Source organism: Carcharhinus amblyrhynchos, unplaced genomic scaffold (assembly GCF_965287045.1).
Source record: "Carcharhinus amblyrhynchos unplaced genomic scaffold, sCarAmb.v2.hapA chromosome_205, whole genome shotgun sequence".
NCBI classification, from domain to species: Eukaryota; Metazoa; Chordata; class Chondrichthyes; order Carcharhiniformes; family Carcharhinidae; genus Carcharhinus; species Carcharhinus amblyrhynchos.
In genome coordinates, this window is record NW_027649945.1 from 87,572 (window position 1) to 114,258 (window position 26,687).

General features: G+C 51.1%; 1 protein-coding gene across 1 annotated transcript in view; it reads left to right on the forward strand.

The window, feature by feature from the left end:
- Positions 1 to 26,687, forward strand: part of cplane1 (ciliogenesis and planar polarity effector 1) — a 270,576-nt gene that overhangs the window by 49,833 nt on the left and 194,056 nt on the right. Inside the window, exons 12-18 of the mRNA XM_080183273.1 lie at positions 4,126 to 4,862; positions 5,110 to 5,321; positions 8,770 to 8,850; positions 10,552 to 10,701; positions 18,573 to 18,746; positions 20,053 to 20,281; positions 23,864 to 24,030. Of these exons, the coding sequence (XP_080039399.1) occupies positions 4,126 to 4,862; positions 5,110 to 5,321; positions 8,770 to 8,850; positions 10,552 to 10,701; positions 18,573 to 18,746; positions 20,053 to 20,281; positions 23,864 to 24,030 (1,750 nt within the window). The remainder of the gene's footprint in view (positions 1 to 4,125; positions 4,863 to 5,109; positions 5,322 to 8,769; positions 8,851 to 10,551; positions 10,702 to 18,572; positions 18,747 to 20,052; positions 20,282 to 23,863; positions 24,031 to 26,687) is intronic.

Genomic DNA, 26,687 nt, shown 5'->3' on the forward strand with positions numbered 1-26,687 from the left:
TCCTGGGTTATAAGTGTTTTAGGTGTGACAGAGGAGGGTTGAAGAGAGGTGGAGGGGTGGCACTGTTAGTAAAGGAGAACATCACAGTAGTGCAGAGGGAGGGTAATATGGAGGAGTTAGGGATTGAGTTGCTATGGGTGGAGTTGAGAAATAAAATGGGAGAGATTACAATGCTAGGGGTATACTATAGGCCACCCAACAGGCCGAGGGCAGTGGAGGAAGGCATTTGCAGGGGCATTTTGGATAGGTGCAGAAAGAATAGGGTGGTTGTAGTGGGTGACTTTAATCTTCCTGGAGTGGATTGGAGGGGGCCTAGAGCTGGGGGTACGGAGGGAGAGGAGTTTGTAAAATGTGTGTTGGAAGGGTCCCTAGAGCAGTATGTAACTAGTCCGACTAGGGAGGGGGCTATACTGGATTTAGTGTTGGGTAATGAGCCGGGGCAGGTGGTTGAGGTTGAGGTAGGCGAACGTGTGGCTAACAGTGACCACAAGTCCGTCTACTTTAGATAAAAATGGAAAGGGATGGGCCTGTGTCTGTGGGAGTTTGCGCATTCTCCCTGTGGTTGCGTGGGTTTCCTCTGGGCGCTCCGGTTTCCTCCCACACCCCAAAGATGTGCTCTTAGACTGATTGGTTTACCAAATTGATACTATTCTCCCCTGAATCTGGCTAAGTTAGGGGTTCCACTCGTAGACACGCAGGGTAGAATAGGTGTAGGAGGCTGTGGCGGCGCGGGTTCGTTGGGCCAAAGGGCCTGTTTCCCGTGCTGGGTTGTTCTTTGTATAAATTAGTTTTCATTGATCAGCAAGATAACCTGATGTGGGTATTTCCCAGGTTTCTTACAACATGGGCAGTTGAGAATTATGAATTGTTACTGCGGCACTGGGGTAAGACTAGGGCCCAGACTAGATCAGGATCAGCAGGTCTCCTTCCCTGAGGGGATATGAGTGAATGGGCTTTATCAGCTTCATGGTCACCTTCTTATTTCTTGATTTACTTAAAGTGAATTCAAATTCTCAAACTGATGAGGAACTCATTCTCCAGATTATTGTGCGCAGTTCTGGTCGCCTGAAAAACTGCAGCAGGCGACGGTGCAGAGGGACCTCGGGGTCCTTGTGCATGAGTCGCAAAAACCCAGCTTGCAGGTGCAGCAGGTGGTCAGGAAGGCAAATGGGATGCTGGCCTTCATAGCGAGGGGGATTGAATATAAAAGTAGGGAGGTCTTGCTGTGGCTGTGTAGGGCATTGGTGAGGCCGCAGCTGGAGTACTGTGTGCAGTTTTGGGCGCCGTACTTACGCAAGGATATTTTAGCCTTGGAGGGAGTGCAGAGGAGGTTTACTAGGCTGATGCCGGAGTTGAGGGGGTTGAGCTATGAGGAGAGGCTGAATAGATTAGGCTTGTACTCGTTAGAGTTTAGAAGAATGAGGGGAGATCTCATTGAGACGTATAAGATGATGAATGGGATGGATAGGATAGAGGTGGAGAGACTCTTCCCGCTCAGAAAGGATAGTAGGACTAGGGGGCACAACCTCAAGATAAAGGGGGGGCGGTTTAGAACAGAGTTGAGGAGGAACTTCTTCACTCAAAGGGTGGTGAATCTCTGGAATTCTCTACCCGTTGAAGTGGTGGAGGCTGCCTCGCTAAATGTTTTCAAGAAGCGGGTTGATGGGTTTTTGATGAGAGAGGGGATTAAGGGTTATGGGGAGAGGGTGGGAAAGTGGAACTGAGCCACAACAGATCAGCCATGATCTTATTGAATGGCGGGGCAGGCTCGAAGGGCTAGTTGGCCTACTCCTGCTCCTATTTCTTATGTTCTTATTACAGGAAGCATGTGGAAGCTATTGAGAGGGTGCAGAGGAGATTTACAAGGTTGTTGCCTGGATTGGGAGGCATGCCTTATGAAGATAGGTTGAGGGATCTCAGTCTCTTCTCCCTGGAGAAATGGAGGATGAGAGGTGATTTGATGGGGGTTTATAAGATGTTGGGAGGTATAGATTGGGTGGATTCTCAGAGGCTTTTTCTCAGGACTGAAATGGTTGCTACAAGAGGACACGGGTTTAAGGTGCTGGGGAGTAGGTACAGAGGAGATGTCAGGGGTAAGTTTTCCATTCAGAGGGTGGTGCGTGCATGGAATCGGCTGCTGGCGATGGTGGTGGAGGCGGATTCGATAGGGTCTTTTAAGAGACTTCTGGATGAGTACATGGGACTTAATAGGATTGAGGGTTATAGGTAAGCCTGGTAGGTGGAGATATGATCACCACAACTTGGGGGCCGAAGGGCCTGTTTGTGCTATAGTTTTTCTATGTTCTATGGTCTATTATAATTCAGTCTGGAACTTGGACTTGTGTTATTCCATAGCTTGATTGTAGTGGGACTCCTGCTGTCCTTGAGAGCACCCATGTTTCAGTTGCATTTCCAGTTCCTGTTCATTTGTTATGCAGGAGTCTGGCCATGGTGTTTCTGGAAGGCTATAGGGAGGGAATCAGTAGTAGCAGAAGGACAGGCCTGAGCGGCTATCCAGGAAAACCCCACCCCCCTATCGGATTATTTGCACAGTCCACTCTGCAAATTGTCCAGTGCTGGGTATCAAGCGCCTATGAAAGTGCCTCGCTCAACCTCACCCAGTTATATCATTATCATCCCACACTGGCAGACTCCCAGTATTCACTGTCTCAACATCTACTCAAATGTCAGCAGGGTTGGATGGAAATTGAGCCATTCATTGAGTCATTCTGGGTTCAGTCCTTTGGATCGTGTTGTGTGCGAATAGATTATAGGGTTTTCTCACAAAGGAGCACGTGATAGGTCACTGCTCAGCTGTAAGGTGCTTTCAGACGTTCCAAGGAAGCTGGAAATATTGTGTATGTGAAGATTCTTACCATCCCTGTCAAACATTTCGAAGAACCTCAGCTCAAATACCTGACTTTGAGCTGCTCTGACTGTGAAAGCAAAGGAGGTTGATATTTTTATGCACAGCCATGAGATAAATGAGTTGACTGAGGAAGGAATGTTGGCCAGTGCACTAGGAGAATGTTGGCAAGCACATTGGGAGGAATGTTGGCCAATGTAGTTGGAAGAATGTTGGCAAATGCCTCAGGAAGAACGTTGGCCAAGGCATCAAGAGGAACGTTGGCCAAGGCATCAGGAGGAACGTTGGCCAAGGCATCAGGAGGAACGTTGGTCAATGCATCGAGGAATGTTGCCAAGGCATCTGGAAGAATGTTGGTCAATGCATTCAGGGGAATGTTGGCCAATATAGTCAGAGGAATGTTGGTCAATGCATCAGGAGGAACGTTGGCCAATGCATCAGGAGGAACGTTGGCCAATGCATCAGGAGGAATGTTGGTCAGTGCGTCAGGAGGAACGTTGGTCAGTGCATCAGGAGGAACGTTGGTCAGTGCGTCAGGAGGAACGTTGGTCAGTGCATCAGGAGGAACGTTGGTCAGTGCGTCAGGAGGAACGTTGGTCAGTGCGTCAGGAGGGACGTTGGTCAGTGCGTCAGGAGGAACGTTGGTCAGTGCATCAGGAGGAACGTTGGTCAGTGCGTCAGGAGGAACGTTGGTCAGTGCGTCAGGAGGAACGTTGGTCAGTGCGTCAGGAGGGACGTTGGTCAGTGCGTCAGGAGGGACGTTGGTCAGTGCGTCAGGAGGAACGTTGGTCAGTGCATCAGGAGGAACGTTGGTCAGTGCGTCAGGAGGAACGTTGGTCAGTGCATCAGGAGGAACGTTGGTCAGTGCGTCAGGAGGAACGTTGGTCAGTGCGTCAGGAGGGACGTTGGTCAGTGCGTCAGGAGGGACGTTGGTCAGTGCGTCAGGAGGGACGTTGGTCAGTGCGTCAGGAGGGACGTTGGTCAGTGCGTCAGGAGGGACGTTGGTCAGTGCATCAGGAGGGACGTTGGTCAGTGCATCAGGAAGACTTGTTAATCTATCAGCAGTGCAGTGGAACCTTCAATATCCACAGGAATAGTCAGACAGGATGTTTCAAAGTAACCAGAGCAGAACAGTGATCATATACTGCTCTGAAGTTCTAATCTAGGCTATTTCCAAATCCTTTCACTGTCCTTTCCCTCACTGTTGCTGATGGAGTTTTTGTCTGTTTGCTGTAGTTTGATTGGTTTCTCTTTTACAGGCTGATGAAGATGAGGATTCTGCTGATGCTACTCCCTGCCTGACTCGTTACCCCAGGTTTCCCAACTCTGATCCTGGCACCATGGACCAGGGCCACTTGGAGTTTGCCTCCATGTTCGACACCCTCCATGCCAAGCAGGAAGAACCAGCAGACCATCATGAGGCCAAACTCAGACAGATCCAGAACAGTTTGTTGACAGCCTGGAGCATGGTGGTATCTGTTAAGGGTATGGAGGGTAAGGATCTGCTCCTTCAGTATACAGTACGGGCCTTCCTGCAGTTCGCCCGCCTTCTCCCATTTGCCCCAGCCACTCTCCCAGTCATAAAACTGAAGAACAAGCTGGTGAGGAAAGCCCTGAGGAGGAACCCTGCAACTTATAGGACATTACACCTTTTATGCTACTGTCTAACTGTCCTGAACTGGGATGGGGTGTATAAACATTCACTACCACATGCAGTGAAACTCTCAGCAGACATTGTGAAGTTAATTCTTTCGAAGAAATTCGGGCCAGCCTCATTCTCTCACTCACTCCTCATCAGCCTCTTGGCACTTAAGCTGGCGTCTGCACATCTGGACACAGTGTACTCCCTCCAAACCCAGAGCTTCTTGGATTTTCCATGGGACACGGTGTCCGATTCTATCCGAGTGCCAGTAACTCTCAAGAAAAAGTGTTCTCTCCTCACCTTTCTGCAGCTTCCATCTCAAACTGTGCAAAGAACCCAAAAGCCATCATGCAGGTAGGTGCAAGACTCTCTGATCAGTGTAGACCTTTTTCACACAGGAACACCATTCAATCATAAAGGGACTCATTCAAGGGACATTTGAAAAGTTCAGATGCTTAGTGAGGGTTTAACTGGGTGGGTGGGTGGGGGGGGGGGAGGTTGTTTTGGAGGGACCAGGACAGTGTTGCTGAGAAGGAAGATTGTTTCCACAGTTGTTGGTGCGATAGATTCCATGATATTAGCTTGTATCTCATTGGCACAGACTAGCTGTCAGCTGGCATCTGTTATACCAGCATGCATTGCAGTACCATTCCCACCTCCGGAAGCTCCAACAACAATCAAACAGCAACAACTTAAAGAAGAGACTTGAAGGGGAAGAGACAATCCTAACATCACTCCTGTCCCAGGTCCAGACAACCTTACAGACCATGGGAGAGAGGCTGGGACCAAACCGGCAACTCAAACCTCTGGCAGGTAAGGAGATTCAATAAACACACTAACCAAAATGGAACTTGTAGAGGGAGCTTTACTCTGTATTTAGCACTATGTTAATTGGGACAGTCGAGAGGGAAGATGGAATACAAATGCTGGAATTTATTCACAGTTCTGGTCCTCATATTACAAGAAGGAAATAATGGTTGTGGAGAGTCATCGAGTCAGAGAGGTGGAAATAGGCTCTTCGGCCTAACTTGTCCATGCCGCCCTTTTTTTAAAAACACCTAAGCTAATCCCAATTGCCCACGTTTGACCCATATCCCTCTATACCCAAGGGTGCAGAGACTGACAAGAATGTTGCCAGGGTTTGAAAATTGCAGAAGTGAGGAGAGGTGGGGGTGGGGCTGGGGTTGTTTTCCCTCGAACAGAGGAGGCTAAGGGGTGATTTGATTGAGATGTTCAAAATGATGAGGGGGTGAGAGAGCGCAGACAGAAACCTGTTTCCCTCGAGCTGAGGGGTCATGGGGTGGCACAGTGCTTAACACTGCTGCTTCACAGTGTCAGGGACCCATGTTCGATTCCCAAGTTGGGTCACTGTCTGCGTGGAGTTTGCATGTTCTCCCCGTGTCTGCATGGGTTTCCTCCGTGTGCTCCGGCTTCCTCCCACAGTCTGAAAGACACGCTGGTGCATTGACCTGAACAGGTGCCGGAATGCGACAAAGAGGGAATTTCACAGTAACTTCATTGCAGTGTTAATGTAAGCCTACTTGTGACTAATAAATAAACTTTTCTTTAACTTTACCTTTACCTCAATTAGTGGGGACACAGATTGAAGGTGATTGGTAAAAGGGTTCAAGGGAACAGGAGGAAAGACAGAGGGTGGTGGGGGTGTGGAATTCACTGCCTAACTTGGTGGTTGAGGTGGAAACACCTCATTTAAAAGGCAGCCGGGTCTGTGTCTGAAGCGCTGGAAGCTGTGAGGCTACAGACCAGGAGCTGGGGAATGGGATTATAATGAACAGCTAGTTTTTTTCCTTTTCTGGCCAGCACAGACAAATGGGCTGAATGGCCTCTTTCTGCACCCTAACTTTTCCATGGTTCTCAGACCTTTACTCTGTATCTAACCCCGTGCTGTACCTGTCCTGGGAGTGTTTGATGGGGGACAGTGTAGAGGGAGCTTTACTCTGTATCTAACCCCGTGCTGTACCTGTCCTGGGAGTGTTTGATGAGGGACAGTGTAGAGGGAGCTTTACTCTGTATCTAACCCCGTGCTGTACCTGTCCTGGGAGTGTTTGATGGGGGACAGTGTAGAGGGAGCTTTACTCTGTATCTAACCCCGTGCTGTACCTGTCCTGGGAGTGTTTGATGGGGACAGTGTAGAGGGAGCTTTACTCTGTATCTAACCCCGTGCTGTACCTGTCCTGGGAGTGTTTGATGGGGACAGTGTAGAGGGAGCTTTACTCTGTATCTAACCCCGTGCTGTACCTATCCTGGGAGTGTTTGATGGGGGGACAGTGTAGAGGGAGCTTTACTCTGTACCTAACCCCGTGCTGTACCTGTCCTGGGAGTGTTTGATGGGGGGTCAGTGTAGAGGGAGCTTTACTCTGTATCTAACCCCGTGCTGTACCTGTCCTGGGAGTGTTTGATGAGGGACAGTGTAGAGGGAGCTTTACTCTGTATCTAACCCCGTGCTGTACCTGTCCTGGGATTGTTTGATGAGGGACAGTGTAGGGGGAGCTATACTCTGTATCTAACCCCGTGCTGTACCTGTCCTGGGAATGTTTAATGAGGGACAGTGTAGAGGGAGCTTTACTCTGTATCTAACCCCGTGCTGTACCTGTCCTGGGAATGTTTGATGGGGGACAGTGTAGAGGGAGCTTTACTCTGTATCTAAGCCCGTGCTGTACCTGTCCTGGGAGTGTTTGATGGGGGACAGTGTAGAGGGAGCTTTACTCTGTATCTAAGCCCGTGCTGTGCCTGTCCTGGGAGTGTTTGATGGGGGGACAGTGTAGAGGGAGCTTTACTCTGTATCTAACTACGTGCTGTACCTGTCCTGGGAGTGTTTGATGGGGACAGTGTAGAGGGAGCTTTACTGTGTATCTAACCCCGTGCTGTACCTGTCCTGGGAGTGTTTGATGGGGGGACAGTGTAGAGGGAGCTTTACTCTGTATCTAACCCCGTGCTGTACCTGTCCTGGGAGTGTTTGATGGGGGGACAGTGTAGAGGGAACTTTACTCTGTATCTAACCCCGTGCTGTACCTGTCCTGGGAGTGTTTGATGGGGACAGTGCAGTGGCCAATCTTCCATTTCAGTGCCATTCTCCTGTACTATTCCTATATCACTTGATATTTTTGCAGTGGCACAGTCATTAGCACTGCTGTCTTACAGCGATACAGGCCCAGGTTCGATTCCCGGCTGTCTGCCGGGAACGTGGCAGAGCCTGCATGTTCTCCCATATCTGTGTGGGTTTCCTCCAGGTGCTCCGGTTTCCTCCCACAGTCTGAAAGACACGCTGGTTAGGTGTACTGGCCATGCTAGATTCCCCCTCAGTGTACCCGAACAGGCTCCGGAGTGTGGCGACTGGAGGATTTTCACAGTAACTTCATTGCAGTTTTAATGTTAACTACGTGACAAAAATTAATTAAACTTAGTGGTATCATCACTAATTTATTGATCCAGAAATGTAGCTAATATTCTGGGGACCTGGGTTCGGATCCTGCTACGGCAAATGGTGGAATTTGAATTCAATAAAAAATATCTGGAATTAAGAATCTACTGATGACCATGAAACCATTGTCAATTGTCAGAAAAACCCATCTGATTCACTAATGTCCTTTAGGGAAGGAAATCTGCCATCCTTACCTGGTCTGGCCTTTGTGTGACTCCAGAGCCACAGCAATGTGGTTGACTCTCAAATGCCCTCCAAGGGCAACTCAGGATGGACAATAAATGCTGACCAACCAGTGACACCCATGTCCCACAAATGAATAAAAAAACGAGCTGTTTCCATTGGCTGATGGGATAAGATGAGATAGAATTAATTTATTGGGCAGGCAGTGCAGTGGGATGTGAGGATGAATGTTTGTACACAGCGAATGGTAATGAGTTGGAACTCGCTGCCCATGAATGGGTTACAAGCAAAGATAGTGAATGATCTCACTAAGAAATTGGGTGGACATTTGAGAGAAATAGACTTGCAGTGATAGAGCAGGAGAATAGAACTGACTGGGTTCCTTTACAGAGAACCAGCATGGATGCAGTGGGCCGAATGGCTTCCCTCTGTGCTGATACAACACTGACTATTAATTCACTCTTCCTTTAGGGAAGGAGAATTTGCCAGTTTATTCAGTTAGGCCATTCGAGTTGCACATCCTATCCCCCTGTGAAGGAGGCAAATCTCAAACTGGGGCTGCCTTGACGAGCTGTTGAAGATTAGCACAGGGAATAAAGGCTGTCTTTTCACTGCTCTGTTGTGTCTTGTTTGGAGGTGAGGAGTGCTTCCTTCTGGGCTCGTACCTGGAGTCTGTGCAAATCTGGAGGGCGGCACTTCAGCAGGAGACAGGCAAAGGTAAGAGGATACACATGAATACACAGCTGCTGCACCATCACCCGTCCGACTGCTACACCGTCACCCGTCCGACTGCTACACCGTCACCCGTCCGACTGCTGCACCGTCACCCGTCCGACTGCTACACCGTCACCCGTCCGACTGCTACACCGTCACCTGTCCGACTGCTGCACCGTCACCCGTCCGACTGCTACACCGTCACCCGTCCGACTGCTACACCGTCACCTGTCCGACTGCTGCACCGTCACCTGTCCGACTGCTACACCGTCACCCGTCCGACTGCTACACCGTCACCTGTCCGACTGCTGCACCGTCACCCGTCCGACTGCTGCACCGTCACCCGTCCGACTGCTGCACCGTCACCCGTCCGACTGCTGCACCGTCACCCGTCCGACTGCTGCAGTGTCACCCGTCCGACTGCTGCAGTGTCACCCGTCCGACTGCTACACCGTCACCTGTCCGACTGCTGCAGTGTCACCCGTCCGACTGCTACACCGTCACCCGTCCGACTGCTACACCGTCACCCGTCCGACTGCTGCACCGTCACCCGTCCGACTGCTGCAGTGTCACCCGTCCGACTGCTGCAGTGTCACCCGTCCGACTGCTGCAGTGTCACCCGTCCGACTGCTGCAGTGTCACCCGTCCGACTGCTGCAGCGTCACCCGTCCGACTGCTACACCGTCACCTGTCCGACTGCTGCAGTGTCACCCGTCCGACTGCTACACCGTCACCCGTCCGACTGCTACACCGTCACCCGTCCGACTGCTACACCGTCACCCGTCCGACTGCTACACCGTCACCCGTCCGACTGCTGCAGTGTCACCCGTCCGACTGCTACACCGTCACCTGTCCGACTGCTGCAGTGTCACCCGTCCGACTGCTACACCGTCACCCGTCCGACTGCTGCAGTGTCACCCGTCCGACTGCTGCACCGTCACCCGTCCGACTGCTGCAGTGTCACCCGTCCGACTGCTACACCGTCACCCGTCCGACTGCTGCACCGTCACCCGTCCGACTGCTGCAGCATCACCCGTCCGACTGCTACACCGTCACCTGTCCGACTGCTGCACCGTCACCCGTCCGACTGCTGCACCGTCACCCGTCCGACTGCTGCAGCGTCACCCGTCCGACTGCTACACCGTCACCCGTCCGACTGCTACACCGTCACCCGTCCGACTGCTACACCGTCACCCGTCCGACTGCTGCAGTGTCACCCGTCCGACTGCTGCACCGTCACCCGTCCGACTGCTGCACCGTCACCCGTCCGACTGCTGCAGCGTCACCCGTCCGACTGCTGCACCGTCACCCGTCCGACTGCTGCACCGTCACCCGTCCGACTGCTGCACCGTCACCCGTCCGACTGCTACACCGTCACCCGTCCGACTGCTACACCGTCACCCGTCCGACTGCTACACTGTCACCTGTCCGACTGCTACACCATCACCCGTCCGACTGCTGCAGGGACATTTTGTCGATTCTTGCCCCAGATCATATTCACTTCCATCAATTTTTCAATGTGCATCTGCCCACATCCCATCCCAGACCCTACTGTACGTTATATCTGTCTGCTCCTCTCACACTTAGCTTCCTCTTCCATCTTTGTATATGAGTCATTTTCTCCCTGTTTCTGTGCGGTCATATTGAATTCTGCCAGTGGGCTGGGGCTCACGCTGTGCAGTCATGCTGATTTTTTGATTACAGATAGAGGCAGAGTGAGTTACCTACAGAAGCGATACTGCCTGGCCATTCTTTACACCCACCTCTACCTCTACAATCTCTGTGCTGCCCTCAACTTCTGTGAACATCTTGTGGGACAGATCCTAAACCAAGAACCTTCTGAGATTGCTAAAGGTGAGATGTCAAGATGCCCAATAAAACATGAAAAGCATGTTTATTATCAGATTATTAGTGTTTTGTGTGGGTTTATGAGTAATGAGAGTACGATACCAGCATATCGCAGTGAGAGGTGTGGGTATATCAGAGTGTTACAGTGAGGGGTGTGGGATATATCAGAGTGTTACAGTGAGGGGTGTGGGATATATCAGAGTGTTACAGTGAGGGGTGTGGGGTATATCAGAGTGTTACAGTGAGGGGTGTGGGGTATATCAGAGTGTTACAGTGTGGGGTGTGGGATATATCAGAGTGTTACAGTGAGGGGTGTGGGGTATATCAGAGTGTTACAGTGTGGGGTGTGGGATATATCAGAGTGTTAAAGTGAGGGGTGTGGGATATATCAGAGTGTTACAGTGAAGGGTGTGGGATATATCAGAGTGTTACAGTGAGGGGTGTGGAATATATCAGAGTGTTACAGTGAGGGGTGTGGGATATATCAGAGTGTTACAGTGAGGGGTGTGGGATATATCAGAGTGTTACAGTGAGAGGTGTGAGATATATCAGAGTGTTACAGTGAGGGGTGTGGGATATATCAGAGTGTTACAGTGAGGGGTGTGGGGTATATCAGAGTGTTACAGTGAGGGGGTGTGGGATATATCAGAGTGTTACAGTGAGGGGGTGTGGGATATATCAGAGTGTTACAGTGAGGGGTGTGGGATATATCAGAGTGTTACAGTGAGGGGTGTGGGATATATCAGAGTGTTACAGTGAGGGGTGTGGGATATATCAGAGTGTTACAGTGAGGGGTGTGGGGTATATCAGAGTGTTACAGTGAGGGGTGTGGGATATATCAGAGTGTTACAGTGAGGGGTGTGGGGTATATCAGAGTGTTACAGTGAGGGGTGTGGGATATATCAGAGTGTTACAGTGAGGGGTGTGGGATATATCAAAGTGTTACAGTGAGGGGTGTGGGATATATCAGAGTGTTACAGTGAGGGGTGTGGGGTATATCAGAGTGTTACAGTGAGGGGTGTGGGATATTATCAGAGTGTTACAGTGAGGGGGTGTGGGATATATCAGGGTGTTACAGTGAGGGGTGTGGGATATATCAGGGTGTTAAAGTGAGGGGTGTGGGGTATATCAGAGTGTTACAGTGAGGGGTGTGGGGTATATCAGAGTGTTACAGTGAGGGGTGTGGGATATTATCAGAGTGTTACAGCGAGGGGGTGTGGGATATATCAGGGTGTTACAGTGAGGGGTGTGGAATATATCAGAGTGTTAAAGTGAGGGGTGTGGGATATATCAAAGTGTTACAGTGAGAGGTGTGGGATATATCAGAGTGTTACAGTGAAGGGTGTGGGATATATCAGAGTGTTACAGTGAGGGGTGTGGGATATATCAAAGTGTTACAGTGAAGGGTGTGGGATATATCAGAGTGTTACAGTGAGGGGTGTGGGATATATCAGAGTGTTACAGTGAGGGGTGTGGGATATATCAAAGTGTTACAGTGAGAGGTGTGAGATATATCAGTGTTACAGTGAGGGGTGTGGGATATATCAAAGTGTTACAGTGAGAGGTGTGAGATATATCAGTGTTACAGTGAGGGGTGTGGGATATATCAAAGTGTTACAGTGAGAGGTGTGAGATATATCAGAGTGTTACAGTGAGGGGTGTAGAATATATCAAAGTGTTACAGTGAGGGGTGTGGGGTATATCAGAGTGTTAAAGTGAGGGGTGTGGGATATTATCAGTGTGTTACAGTGAGGGGTGTGGGATATATCAGAGTGTTACAGTGAGGGGTGTGGGATCTATCAAAGTGTTACAGTGAGGGGTGTGGGATATATCAGAGTGTTACAATGAGGGTTGTGGGATATATCAGAGTGTTACAGTGAGGGGTGTGGGATTTATCAGAGTGTTACAGTGAGGGGTGTGGGATATATCAGAGTGTTACAGTGAGGGGTGTGGGGTATATCAGAGTGTTACAGTGAGGGGTGTGGGATATTATCAGAGTGTTACAGCGAGGGGGTGTGGGATATATCAGGGTGTTACAGTGAGGGGTGTGGAATATATCAGAGTGTTAAAGTGAGGGGTGTGGGATATATCAAAGTGTTACAGTGAGAGGTGTGGGATATATCAGAGTGTTACAGTGAAGGGTGTGGGATATATCAGAGTGTTACAGTGAGGGGTGTGGGATATATCAAAGTGTTACAGTGAAGGGTGTGGGATATATCAGAGTGTTACACTGAGGGGTGTGGGATATATCAGAGTGTTACAGTGAGGGGTGTGGGATATATCAAAGTGTTACAGTGAGAGGTGTGAGATATATCAGTGTTACAGTGAGGGGTGTGGGATATATCAAAGTGTTACAGTGAGAGGTGTGAGATATATCAGTGTTACAGTGAGGGGTGTGGGATATATCAAAGTGTTACAGTGAGAGGTGTGAGATATATCAGAGTGTTACAGTGAGGGGTGTAGAATATATCAAAGTGTTACAGTGAGGGGTGTGGGGTATATCAGAGTGTTAAAGTGAGGGGTGTGGGATATTATCAGTGTGTTACAGTGAGGGGTGTGGGATATATCAGAGTGTTACAGTGAGGGGTGTGGGATCTATCAAAGTGTTACAGTGAGGGGTGTGGGATATATCAGAGTGTTACAATGAGGGTTGTGGGATATATCAGAGTGTTACAGTGAGGGGTGTGGGATATATCAGAGTGTTACAGTGAGGGGTGTGGGATATATCAGAGTGTTACAGTGAGGGGTGTGGGGTATATCAGAGTGTTACAGTGAGGGGTGTGGGGTATATCGGAGTGTTACAGTGAGGGGTGTGGGGTATATCAGAGTGTTACAGTGTGGGGTATATCGGTGTTACAGTGAGTGTGTGTGGGATATAGAACATAGAACATAGAACATTACAGCGCAGAACAGGCCCTTCGGCCCACGATGTTGCGCCGACCAGTTAAAAAACAATGACCCTCTAACCTAAACCAAACCCTTACCATCCATAAACCTATCCACGGATCTCTTAAACGCCCCCAAACTAGGCGCATTTACAACCGCAGCAAGCAGGGCATTCCAATCCCTCACCACCCTCTGGGTAAAGAACCTACCCCTGACATCCGTCCTATAACTACCACCCCTTAATTTATAGCTATGCCCCCTTGTGCTAGCTTTCTCCATCTGAGGAGAAAGGCTATCACTGTCCACCCTATCTAAACCTCTAATCATCTTATATGCTTCAATAAGGTCCCCTCTTAGCCGCCTTCTTTCTAACGAAAACAACCTGAGATCCCTCAGTCTCTCCTCATAGGACCTCCCCTCCATACCAGGCAACATCCTGGTAAACCTCCTCTGCACCCTCTCCAAAGCCTCCACATCCTTCCTATAATGTGGGGACCAGAACTGCACACAGTACTCCAAGTGCGGCCGCACCAGAGTTCTGTACAGTTGCAACATGACGCTGCGGCTCCTAAATTCAATCCCCCTACCAATAAACGCCAAGACACTGTATGCCTTCCTAACAACCCTATCTACTTGATTCCCAACTTTCAGGGATCTATGTACACATACACCTAGATCCCTCTGTTCATCCACACTATTCAGAGTCCTACCGTTAGCCCTATACTCTACACATCTGTTATTCCTGCCAAAGTGAATTACCTCACACTTTCCCGCATTAATCTCCATCCGCCACCTCTTGGCCCAGCTCTGTAACTTGTCCAAGTCTCCCTGTAGACTAAGACACCCTTCCTCACTATCCACCACACCTCCGACTTTGGTGTCATCAGCAAATTTACTAATCCACCCAACTATACCCTCATCCAGATCATTTATAAAAATTACAAACAGCAGTGGCCCCAAAACAGATCCCTGAGGCACACCACTCGTAACTGAACTCCATGTCGAATACTTACCATCAACCACCACCCTCTGTCTCCTATCCGCCAGCCAATTCCTAATCCAATTTTCTAGATCACCCTCAATCCCATACATTTGCAATTTCTGCAGAAGCCTTCCATGGTGAACCTTATGAAACGCCTTACTGAAGTCCATATATACCACGTCAACTGCCTTACCCCCATCCACCTCTTTGGTCACTTTCTCAAAAAACTCAATAAGGTTAGTAAGGCACGACCTACCCTCCACAAAACCATGCTGACTATCTCCAATCAATTCATTACTCTCTAAATAACTATAATTCCTATCCCTAATAATTTTTTTCTAAAACCTTGCCCACAACAGAAGTAAGACTCACCGGTCTATAATTCCCGGGGAAGTCTCTGTTCCCGTTCTTAAACAATGGGACAACATTCGCTAACCTCCAATCTTCTGGCACTATACCGGTGACCAGCGACGACCTGAAGATCAGAGCCAGAGGCTCTGCAATCGCCTCCCTTGCCTCCCAGAGAATCCTAGGATAAATCCCGTCCGGCCCAGGGGACTTATCTATTTTCAAACCCTCAAGAATATCTAGCACATCCTCCCTATCAACTGCAATACAGTCCAGTTTACAACCCTGTAATCCAGTGTTCTCCTCAGCTACATTTATGTCCCCCTGCATGAACACCGAAGAGAAATATTGGTTCAATGCCTCTCCAATCTCTTCCGGTTCCACAGATAAATTCCCACTGCTATCTCTAACTGGCCCTAATCTTGCCCTAACCAACCTTTTGTTCTTAACATATCTACAGAACGTCTTAGGATTCTCCTTAATCCTATCAGCCAAAGTCTTCTCATGTCCTCTTTTAGCCCTTCTTAACTCTCTCTTTAACTCCCTCCTAGCCAATCTAAAGCTTTCTAGTGCACTACCTGAGCCCTCAAGTCTCATCCGGACATAAGCCTCCTTTTTCTTTTTAACCAGCAAATCAACTTTCCTAGTGCACCACGGTTCCTTAGCTCGACCAATTCCTCCTTGCCTGACAGGGACATACATATCAAGGACTCGCAGTAGCTGCTCCTTGAAAAAACTCCACATTTCGGACGTTCCGAGACCCTGTAGTCTCCTAGTCCAACCTATGCTTCCTAATTCTCTCCTAATAGCCTCATAATTACCCTTCCCCCAGCTAAAACTACTGACACGAGGTTCAAGCCTATCCCTTTCCATCACTAAGGTGAACGTAACCGAATTGTGGTCACTATCACCAAAATGCACCCCAACTTCCAAGTCTAGCACCTGGTCTGGCTCATTTCCCAGCACCAAATCCAATATAGCCTCGCCTCTAGTTGGCCTATCTACATACTGAGTCAAAAAACCTTCCTGCACACTTTGCACAAAAACTGACCCCTCTAATGAGCTAGAGCTATAGCTATTCCAATCAATATTAGTAAAGTTAAAGTCTCCCATAACAATTACCCTATTACTTTCACTCCTATCCCGGATCGTCTCCGCAATCCTTTCCTCAACCTCTCTAGAACTTTTAGGAGGTCTATAAAAGACTCCCAACAGGGTGACCTCTCCTCTCCTATTTCTAACTTCAGCCCATACTACCTCAACAGACAAGTCCTCATCAAACTTCCTCTCTGACACCGTGATACAATCCTTGACTAATAATGCTACCCCACCCCCCCTTCTACCTCCTTCTCTACTCCGACTGAAGCATTTGAACCCCGGGACCTGCAACAACCATTCCTGCCCCTGCTCTATCCATGTCTCTGAAATGGCCACAACATCAAAGTCCCAGGTACTGATCCACGCTGCAAGTTCATCCACTTTATTGTGAATACTCCTCGCATTAAAGTATACACATTTCAAACCCTGCTCCGCTTCACCCCCACGATGCCGTGCATTGCAGTCCCCATCTATGCCCCCCTCACTTTCACCCCCGCTACTCAGGATCCCGCCCCCCCCCCCCCCCGCATCAGTTTAAACCCCCCTGCATAGCCTTTGCAAATTTTCTCCCCAAGATATTGGTTCCCCTCTGATTCAGGTGTAGACCATCACTCCTGTAGAGGTCCCACCTTCCCCAGAACGAGCCCCAATTGTTCAAGAACCTGAACCCCTCCCTCCTGCACCATCCCCTCAGCCACGAGTTCAAACTTTCCCTCTCTCTATTCTTCTCTAAACTATCCCGTGGCACAGGCAAGAGTCCCGAGATAACCACCCTGTCCGACTTGGCCTTAAGTTTCCACCCCAACTCCATAAATTTCTGCTTAATATCCCCTTCCCTTAACCTCCCTATGTCATGCGTCCCCACATGAACTACGACTTGGGGTTGATCCCCCTCACCCTTAAGAGTCCTGAACACCCTCTCTGAAATATCCTGGACCCCAGCCCCTGGAAGGCAACACACCAGCCCTGAGTCCCTACCATTACCTCTGACTCTCCTATCCGTCCCCCTAACTGTGGAGTCCCCAATTACTAGGCCCAATCTTTTACATCCCCTAACCCCCTGAGCCTTCACAACAGGCTCACCCCCAGAGATCTGCTCCCTTTGGCTATCTCCAGTTGATTCTTCCTCAACTGTAGCCTCCAGGACAGAAAACCTATTTTGGAGGGGAACAGCCCCAGGGGATTGTCCCCCCAATTGCCTCTTTCCCCTCTTCGTGGCAGTTACCCAAGATGTGGGTATGCTGGCGTTGGACTGGCGTAAACACAGTAAAAAGTCTGACAACACCAGGTTTTAGTCCAACCTATTTATTTGATAATATACTCACAAGCTTTCGGGGTTAGCCCCTTCGTCAGGTGAATGGAGAGTTCTGGAGAATGGAGAACTCTCCATTCACCTGACGAAGGGGCTAACCCCGAAAGCTTGTGAGTATATTATCAAATAAATAGGTTGGACTAAAACCTGGTGTTGTCAGACTTTTTACTGTAGTTACCCAAGACTCATTTCTAGGAGTGACTATCTCCTTATAACTCCTATCTATGTCTGCCTCAGCCTCCCGAATTATCCGGAGTTCCTCCAATTCCAACTCCAGCTCCTTAACACGCTTCTCCAGAAGCTGCAATCGAACACACTTCCTACAGGTATAATCAGCAGAAACACTACTGATGTCCCTCACCACATACATACCACAGGACGTGCAGCTTACTGCCTGAACTGCCATCCCTGAAACAATTTCCAGCAGAAAAAAAAACTTCCCACACACTTATAATTAGGTTCGAGGAGGTGGGAGGGTGGGATTCTCTACCAGTGTAGAAGATCGGGTATCTTCTCTGTGCCGATTTATAGGGTCGGAGACCGGAAAAAAAAACTACAAATACCGGTAAGCGTCCTAGTGACGACTTCTGGTTTCAAACTAATTCAAAAAAAAGTTAAAAAAAACCACCGCTACTCGCGACTTTAAACTAGAAATAAAAGTTAAAAAAAATAAACAAGAAAATGTACCTTACTCACGACCTCCACACACGCCCAGAAGTCACTGCCTCTCGATGCTGCTCCACAGGAGCAATGAGCAATATAAGAACATAAGAACATAAGAAATAGGAGCAGCAGTAGGCCATCTAGCCCTTCGAGCCTGACCCGCCAGGGCTGTGCCCTCTAGTCCTACTGTCCTTTCTGAGCGGGAAGAATCTCTCCACCTCTATCCTATCCATCCCCTTCATTATCTTGTACGTCTCTATAAGATAAATTCTTATGTTCTTATGTTCGGGGAGAAGGGAGAAGGGTAGGGGGAGAGGGGAGAGGGGAGAAGGGTATATGGTGAGGATGGGAGTGGGGCTGGGGGTGGGGGTGGGGGAGGGGGTGAGGTGGGACTGGGGGGAGTGAGGATGGGAGTGGAGCTGGGGGATAGGGGAGGGGGTGAGGAGGGACTGGGGGAGTGGGGTGGGGGTGGGGATCGGTGTTACAGTGAGTGTGTGGGATATATCGGTGTTACAGTGAGGGGTATGGTGTTTTATTCACTCTCTTTCGGTGTATTTTACACTGGGTGTGCTGTGACTGTGTGTACAGGGTCCGATGGGCTGGGATTGGATTCGGTGATGCTGCAGGATGTTGGTGTGGATGCTGCCCTGGCAGTGGTTCAGTCCCTAGCCCGCTTCATGGCTCTTTATTACACTAACCAGCCGGTGTTTGTGCTGCCGCCTCATCACACTGACACCATGCCCCCATTGCACTGTGAACTCGGTAAGTGTCTGTGCTAAAATAAAGTTCACTTATTAGTCACAAGTTACATTAACACTGCAATGAAACTACTGTGAAAATCCCCTAGACACCACATTCTGGCGCCTGTTTGGGTCAATGCATCTAACCGGCATTCTTTCAGAACGTGGGAAGAAACCGGAGCACCCAGGGGAAACCCTCGCAGACGTGGGGAGAATGTATAAACTCAAAGGACAAAGAAAATTACAGCACAGGAACAGGCCATTCGGCCCTCCAAGCCTGCACCGACCGCACTGCCCAACTTAACTAAAGCCCCCTACCCTTCCTGGGACCATATCCCTCTATTCCCATCCTATTCATGTATTTGTCCAGACATCCCTTAAAGGCCACTATCATATCCGCTTCCACTACCTCCTCCAGCAGCAAGTTCCAGGCACCCACCACCCTCTGTGTAAAAAAATCTGCCTCGTAATCTCCTTTAAACCTTACCCCTCACACCTTAAACCTGTGCCCCCAGTAATTGACTCTTCCACCCTGGGAAAAAGCTTCTGACTATCCACTCTGTCCATGCCCCTCATAATCTTGTAGATTTCTATCAGGTCTCCCCTCAACCTCCGTCACTCCAGTGAGAACAAACCAAGTTTCTCCAACCTCTCCTCATAGCTAATGCCCTCCATACCGGGCAACATCCTGGTAAATCTTTTCTGTACCCTCTCCAAAGCCTCCACATCCTTCTGGTAGTGTGGTGACCAGAATTGAAGGGGCAGCGCGGTGGGGGAAGGGGCAGCGCGGTGGGGGATGGGGCAGCGCGGTGGGGGAAGGGGCAGCGCGGTGGGGGTAGGGGCAGCGCGGTGGGGGAAGGGGCAGCGCGGTGGGGGATGGGGCAGCGCGGTGGGGGATGGGGCAGCGCGGTGGGGGATGGGGCAGCGCGGTGGGGGAAGGGGCAGCGCGGTGGGGGAAGGGGCAGCGCGGTGGGGGAAGGGGCAGCGCGGTGGGGGATGGGGCAGCGCGGTGGGGGATGGGGCAGCGCGGTGGGGGATTGGGCAGCGCGGTGGGGGAAGGGGCAGCGCGGTGGGGGATGGGGCAGCGCGGTGGGGGATGGGGCAGCGCGGTGGGGGATGGGGCAGCGCGGTGGGGGATTGGGCAGCGCGGTGGGGGTAGGGGCAGCGCGGTGGGGGTAGGGGCAGCGCAGGGGGAGAAGGGCAGTGCGCGGGGGTAGGGGCCGCAGTGCAGATGGGCAGTGTGGGTGATGGAGATGGGGCAGTGTGGACCGGATCGGGAAGTGTTGGTGCTGTAACTCATTGACATTGTGTTGTGAGCTTGTTTGCAGCTTGCTGTGACCGAGTGGTGTATCTGCAACAGCGATGTGTTTCAGCGGCAGTGCGGGAACAGCATCTTTCTGACGTGTGGAGTGTGAAGTACGCAGTCACCCTGATGCTGATTGGCAGACTGATTCCAGAAGCTGTCTGGTTGGCCTGGAGTCTCGGGGACTGGAAAACCGCTGTGGTTCTGGGTTTAGCTTTCAACTTGTACGTTCAAAACCTCCCCGAGTCTGTCAGGTACAAACATTTTTACAGTTTATTTATTAGTCACAAGTAATGCTTACATTAACACTGCAATGAAGTTACTGTGAAAACCCCCTAGTCGCCACACTCCAGCACCTGTTCGGGTACACTGAGGGAGAATTTAGCATGGCCAATGCAATAACCAATGCGTCTTTCAGACTGTGGGAGGAAACCGGAGTACCAAGAAGAAACCCACGCAGACACAGGGAACGTGTGCAAACTTCACACAGACAGTGATCCAAACCGGGAGTTGAACCCGGATCCCTGGCGCTGTGAGGCAGCAATGCTAACCACTGTGCCATCGTGCTGCCTTCATGGTCAATTATTTCCTGGAATTTGTAACTAGTTGGCATTTTTTGTAACTAGTTGGCATTTAGACACTGGCATTGCACACAATCTGCCCAGCCTGGCCTGCTCATCCTACCCAGTAATAATCTCTCAGCAGCCATTGGGAGCTAAGCCCTGGCAGTTTTTTGCTGTATTCAAGGAGCAGGCTGAATCGAGGCCGGGACTCGCTGTCTTGTTGGCTGCAATGCTACTGAATGAACCGGATTTGATCAGAACCCTGTGTACACATGGCTGGATCCTTGTGTACTGGCTAAGTCTGGATTATATTATTCAGTTTCTGCAGCAACTGGGAATGAACAGCACAAAGTCAGATCGAGCCGTTCCATGCAGGTGTTTGAGGTTGCAAAGTAATTTAACTTCATTTCACCCCATCAACATATCCTCCTGGGAGACGCAGAGGAACGAGTGAGTTCACAGCTCAAACTCTCCTCTCCACTTACACTCACTTTCATCTGAAAATTCACTTTGGGCAGAATCTTCCTGGTCTGATGTCCGGAGATAGGTGGGAGAATCGGAATGATCCCCGCCGGGTGGGAGAATCGGAACGATCCCCGCCGGGTGGGAGAATCGGAATGATCCCCGCTGGGTGGGAAAGCTGGAATGATCCCCGCCGGGTGGGAGAATCGGAACGATCCCCGCCGGGTGGGAGAATCGGAACGATCCCCGCCGGGTGGGAGAATCGGAACGATCCCCGCCGGGTGGGAGAATCGGAACGATCCCCGCCGGGTGGGAGAATCGGAACGATCCCCGCCGGGTGGGAGAATCGGAACGATCCCCGCCGGGTGGGAGAATCGGAACGATCCCCGCCGGGTGGGAGAATCGGAACGATCCCCGCCGGGTGGGAGAATCGGAACGATCCCCGCCGGGTGGGAGAATCGGAACGATCCCCGCCGGGTGGGAGAATCGGAACGATCCCCGCCGGGTGGGAGAATCGGAACGATCCCCGCCGGGTGGGAGAATCGGAACGATCCCCGCCGGGTGGGAGAATCGGAACGATCCCCGCCGGGTGGGAGAATCGGAACGATCCCCGCCGGGTGGGAGAATCGGAACGATCCCCGCCGGGTGGGAGAATCGGAACGATCCCCGCCGGGTGGGAGAATCGGAACGATCCCCGCCGGGTGGGAGAATCGGAACGATCCCCGCCGGGTGGGAGAATCGGAACGATCCCCGCCGGGTGGGAGAATCGGAACGATCCCCGCCGGGTGGGAGAATCGGAACGATCCCCGCCGGGTGGGAGAATCGGAACGATCCCCGCCGGGTGGGAGAATCGGAACGATCCCCGCCGGGTGGGAGAATCGGAACGATCCCCGCCGGGTGGGAGAATCGGAACGATCCCCGCCGGGTGGGAAAGCTGGAATGATCCCCGCCGGGTGGGAGAATCGGAACGATCCCCGCCGGGTGGGAGAATCGGAACGATCCCCGCCGGGTGGGAGAATCGGAACGATCCCCGCCGGGTGGGAGAATCGGAACGATCCCCGCCGGGTGGGAGAATCGGAACGATCCCCGCCGGGTGGGAGAATCGGAACGATCCCCGCCGGGTGGGAGAATCGGAACGATCCCCGCCGGGTGGGAGAATCGGAACGATCCCCGCCGGGTGGGAGAATCGGAACGATCCCCGCCGGGTGGGAGAATCGGAACGATCCCCGCCGGGTGGGAGAATCGGAACGATCCCCGCCGGGTGGGAGAATCGGAACGATCCCCGCCGGGTGGGAGAATCGGAACGATCCCCGCCGGGTGGGAGAATCGGAACGATCCCCGCCGGGTGGGAAAGCTGGAATGATCCCCGCCGGGTGGGAGAGGGAATGGCTGCTCACTGCTCAGTCCATTAATTCAGCAGCAGTGTGGAATTTGGTGGTTCTCATGGGGAAATGGATAGGAAATGGTCAACCCCACCATGACCTGATGGATTGAAAGATTCTGGTGTTAAACATACCCAGACATCCAATCAGTCACCGCCGGCCAGCAGCTCCACATCAATTCTCCAGATTCCTTGCAGCCGCAGCTGTACTAGAGAAACTGCAGATGTGAGCAACCACGGCCTGAGACACACAAGACTGCCTCCTGCATTGCCTTTTGCTGATCTCTAGATCATAGTATAGATCATCAAAACAGTGGCAAAGGAGGCCATTCAGCCCATCGAGTCTGCACTGACCACAATCCCACCCAGGCCCTATCTCAGAACCCCATGCATTTACCCTAGCTAGTCCCCCTGACACCAAGGGGCAATTTTAGCATGGCCAATCAACCTAACCCACACATCTTTGGACTGTGGGAGGAAACCTGATCACCCGGAGGAAACCCATGCAGACACGGGGAGAATGTGCAATCTCCACACAGATAGTGATCTGAGCCAGGAATCGAGCCCAGGACCCTGGAGCTGTGAAGCAGCAGTGCTAACCACTGTGCTACTGTGCCGCCCCTTAAGATACGATCCCTTCTGGCGATATCCTCATGGGTAGACCAATGCTCCCCGTTGCAGTACTCCATGTTCACCAGCATCTTGACCTGTTTTTGCAGAGGGGAAAATTACAGGCCTACTTCTGGGGATTACAGGCTTGCGTTTGAGGGATGAGGATTACAGGCCTGTTTCTGGGGAATGGTGATTACAGCTTGTATCAGGCAGATGGAGGGATTACAAGCCTGTTTTGGGGGGATGGAGATTACAAGGCTGTTTTGGGGAGATGATGATTATAAGCCTGTTTCTTGGGGTGGGGATTACAGGCTTGTTTATGGCAGGTGAGGATTACAGGCCTGTTTATGGCAGGTGAGGATTACAGGCCTGTTTATGGCAGGTGAGGATTACAGGCCTGTTTATGGCAGGTGAGGATTACAGGCCTGTTTCGGGGGGCTGGGAATTCCAGGCCTGTTTCTGGGGCGTGGGGATTACAGGCCTGTTTCTGGGAGATGGAGATTACAGGCTTGTTTCAGGAGGATGGGGATTACAGGCCTGTTTCTAGGGGGTGGGGATTACAGGCCTGTTTCAGGAGGTTGGGGATTACAGGCCTGTTTCTAGGGGATGGGGATTACAGGCCTGTTTCTGGAGGTGGGGATTACAGGCCTGTTTCTGGGAGGTGGAGATTACAGGCCTGTTTCTAGGGGGTGGGGATTATAGGCCTGTTTCGGGGGGCGTGGGGATTACAGGCCTGTTTTGGGAGGGGGGGGTGTGGATTGAGGCATTGGGAATTGCTGGGGCTGGTTTGTTGCAGTTTTGATTTAATATCTTTTCAGGGGGCAGTGGCACTCACTGCATTTACCAGAACACTTACAGCCCGCCCGGTTCCTGCAGGACAAACTCCTGGCCCTGTTGGGGTGTCCAGCCAATCCAGTGATATCGTTGGAAGGCCTTACAATGAAGAACATCCTGATTCCGGGTAGTGACAGCAAACAGCTACCAGGTGAGAGCTGAACACTGAACCCACTGCCTGAGAGCCCTTTGAGCCCACTGCCTGAGAGCTCTCTGAGCCCCCTGCCTGAGAGCTCTCTGAGCCCCCTGCCTGAGAGCTCTCTGAACCCACTGCCTGAGAGCTCTCTGAACCCACTGCCTGAGAGCTCTCTGAACCCACTGCCTGAGAGCTCTCTGAACCCCCTGCCTGAGAGCTCTCTGAACCCCCTGCCTGAGAGCTCTCTGAACCCACTGCCTGAGAGCTCTCTGAGCCCACTGCCTGAGAGCTCTCTGAGCCCCCTGCCTGAGAGCTCTCTGAGCCCCCTGCCTGAGATCTCTCTGAACCCACTGCCTGAGAGCTCTCTGAACCCCCTGCCTGAGAGCTCTCTGAGCCCACTGCCTGAGAGCTGTCTGAACCCCCTGCCTGAGAGCTGTCTGAACCCCCTGCCTGAGAGCTCTCTGAACCCACTGCCTGAGAGCTCTCTGAACCCCCTGCCTGAGAGCTCTCTGAACCCACTGCCTGAGAGCTCTCTGAACCCACTGCCTGAGAGCTCTCTGAACCCCCTGCCTGAGAGCTCTCTGAACCCACTGCCTGAGAGCTCTCTGAACCCACTGCCTGAGAGCTCTCTGAACCCACTGCCTGAGAGCTCTCTGAACCCCCTGCCTGAGAGCTCTCTGAACCCCCTGCCTGAGAGCTCTCTGAGCCCCCTGCCTGAGAGCTGTCTGAACCCCCTGCCTGAGAGCTCTCTGAGCCCACTGCCTGAGAGCTGTCTGAATTAAGAACAAAGAAAATTACAGTACAGGAACAGGCTCTTCGGCCCTCCAAGCCTGCACCGACCATGCTGCCCCCAACTGAACTAAAGCCCCCTACCCTTCCTGGGGACCATATCCCTCTATTCCCATCCTTTTCATGCACTTGTCAAGACGTCCCTTAAAAGTCACCACTGTATCCACTTCCACTGCCTCCCTGGGCAACAAGTTCCAGGCACCCACCACCCTCTGTGTAAAAAATCTGCCTCGTACATCTCCTTTAAACCTTGCCCCTCACACCTTAAACTTGTGCCCCTTAGTAATTGACTCTTCCACCCTGGGAAAAAGCTTCTGACTATCCACTCTGTCCATGCCTCTCATAATCTTGTAGACTTCTATCAGGTCTCCCGTCAACCTCCGTCACTCCAGTGAGAACAAACCAAGTTTCTCCAACCTCTCCTCATAGCTAATACCCTCCATACCAGGCAACATCCTGGTAAATCTTTTCTGTACCCTCTCCAAAGCCTCCACGTCCTTCTGGTAGTGTGGTGACCAGAATTGAACACTATATTCCAAGTGTGGCCTCACTAAGGTTCTATAAAGCTGCAACATGATTTGCCAATTTTTAAACTCAATACCCCGGCCGATGAAGGCAAGCATGCCGTATGCCTTCTTGACTACCTTCTCCACCTGCATTGTCACTTTCAGTAACCTGTGTACCTGTACATCCAGATCCCTCTGCCTATCAATACTCTTGAGGGTTCTGCCATTTACTGTATATTTCCTATCTGTATTAGACCTTCCAAAATGCATTACCTCACATTTGTCTGGATTAAACTCCATCTGCCATCTCTCCGCCCAAGTCTCCAACTGATCTATATCCTGCTGTATCCTCTGACGGTCCTCATCGCTATCCACTAATCCACCAACCTTTGTGTCATCCGCAAACTTCCTAACCAATCCAGTTACATTTTCCTCCAAATCATTTATATATATTACAAACAGCAAAGGTCCCAGCACTGATCCCTGAGGAACACCACTTGTCACAGCCCTCCATTCAGAAACACACCCTTCTACTGCTACCCTCTGTCTTTGACTGAGCCAGTTTTGTATCCACCTTGCCAGCTCACCTCTGATCCCATGTGACTTCACCTTCTGCACCAGTCTGCCATGAGGGATCTTGTCAAAGGCTTTACTGAAGTCCATGTAGACAACATCCACTGCCCTACCCTCATCAATCATCTTCATCACTTCCTCGAAAATCTTGATCAAGTTCGTGAGACACGACCTCCCCTTGACAAAACCATTTGCCTCTCGCTCATATATCCACTTATTTTCAAGTGGGAATAAATCCTGTCTCAAAGAATCCTCCCCAATAATTTCCTTATCACTGATGTAAGACTCACTGGCCTGTAACTACTGGGACATCCCCTGTAGCCAGTGAGGATACAAAGATTTCTCTCAAGGCCCCAGCAATTTCCTCCTTTGCCTCTCTCAGTATTCTGGGGTATATCCCATCAGGCCCTGGGGACTTGTCTACCTTAATGTTCCTCAAGAACCCCAATACCACCTCCTCTTTGATCTCAACATGACTCAAACTATCTACACACCCTTTCCCAGACTCATCATCCAGCAAGTCCTTCTCTTTGGTGAAAATTGACTTTACCAAAATTCAGTGAATACTGAAACCAGTGCCTCAGAGCTCTCTGCACCGCCTGAGCCAAACCACACCAACATGCACAGTACAGATAGCAGGATCGCTACAGTCTGAAATACTAAAATAATCTCACCTCAGGAGATCAGACGGTGGGGAGAGTCAGTGATAGGGGAGAGTGTACATGGGGGTGTGGGTGGGGAATGGGGGGAGAGTCAGTGATAGGGGAGAGTGTACATGGGGGTGTGGGAGGGGGGAATGGGGGG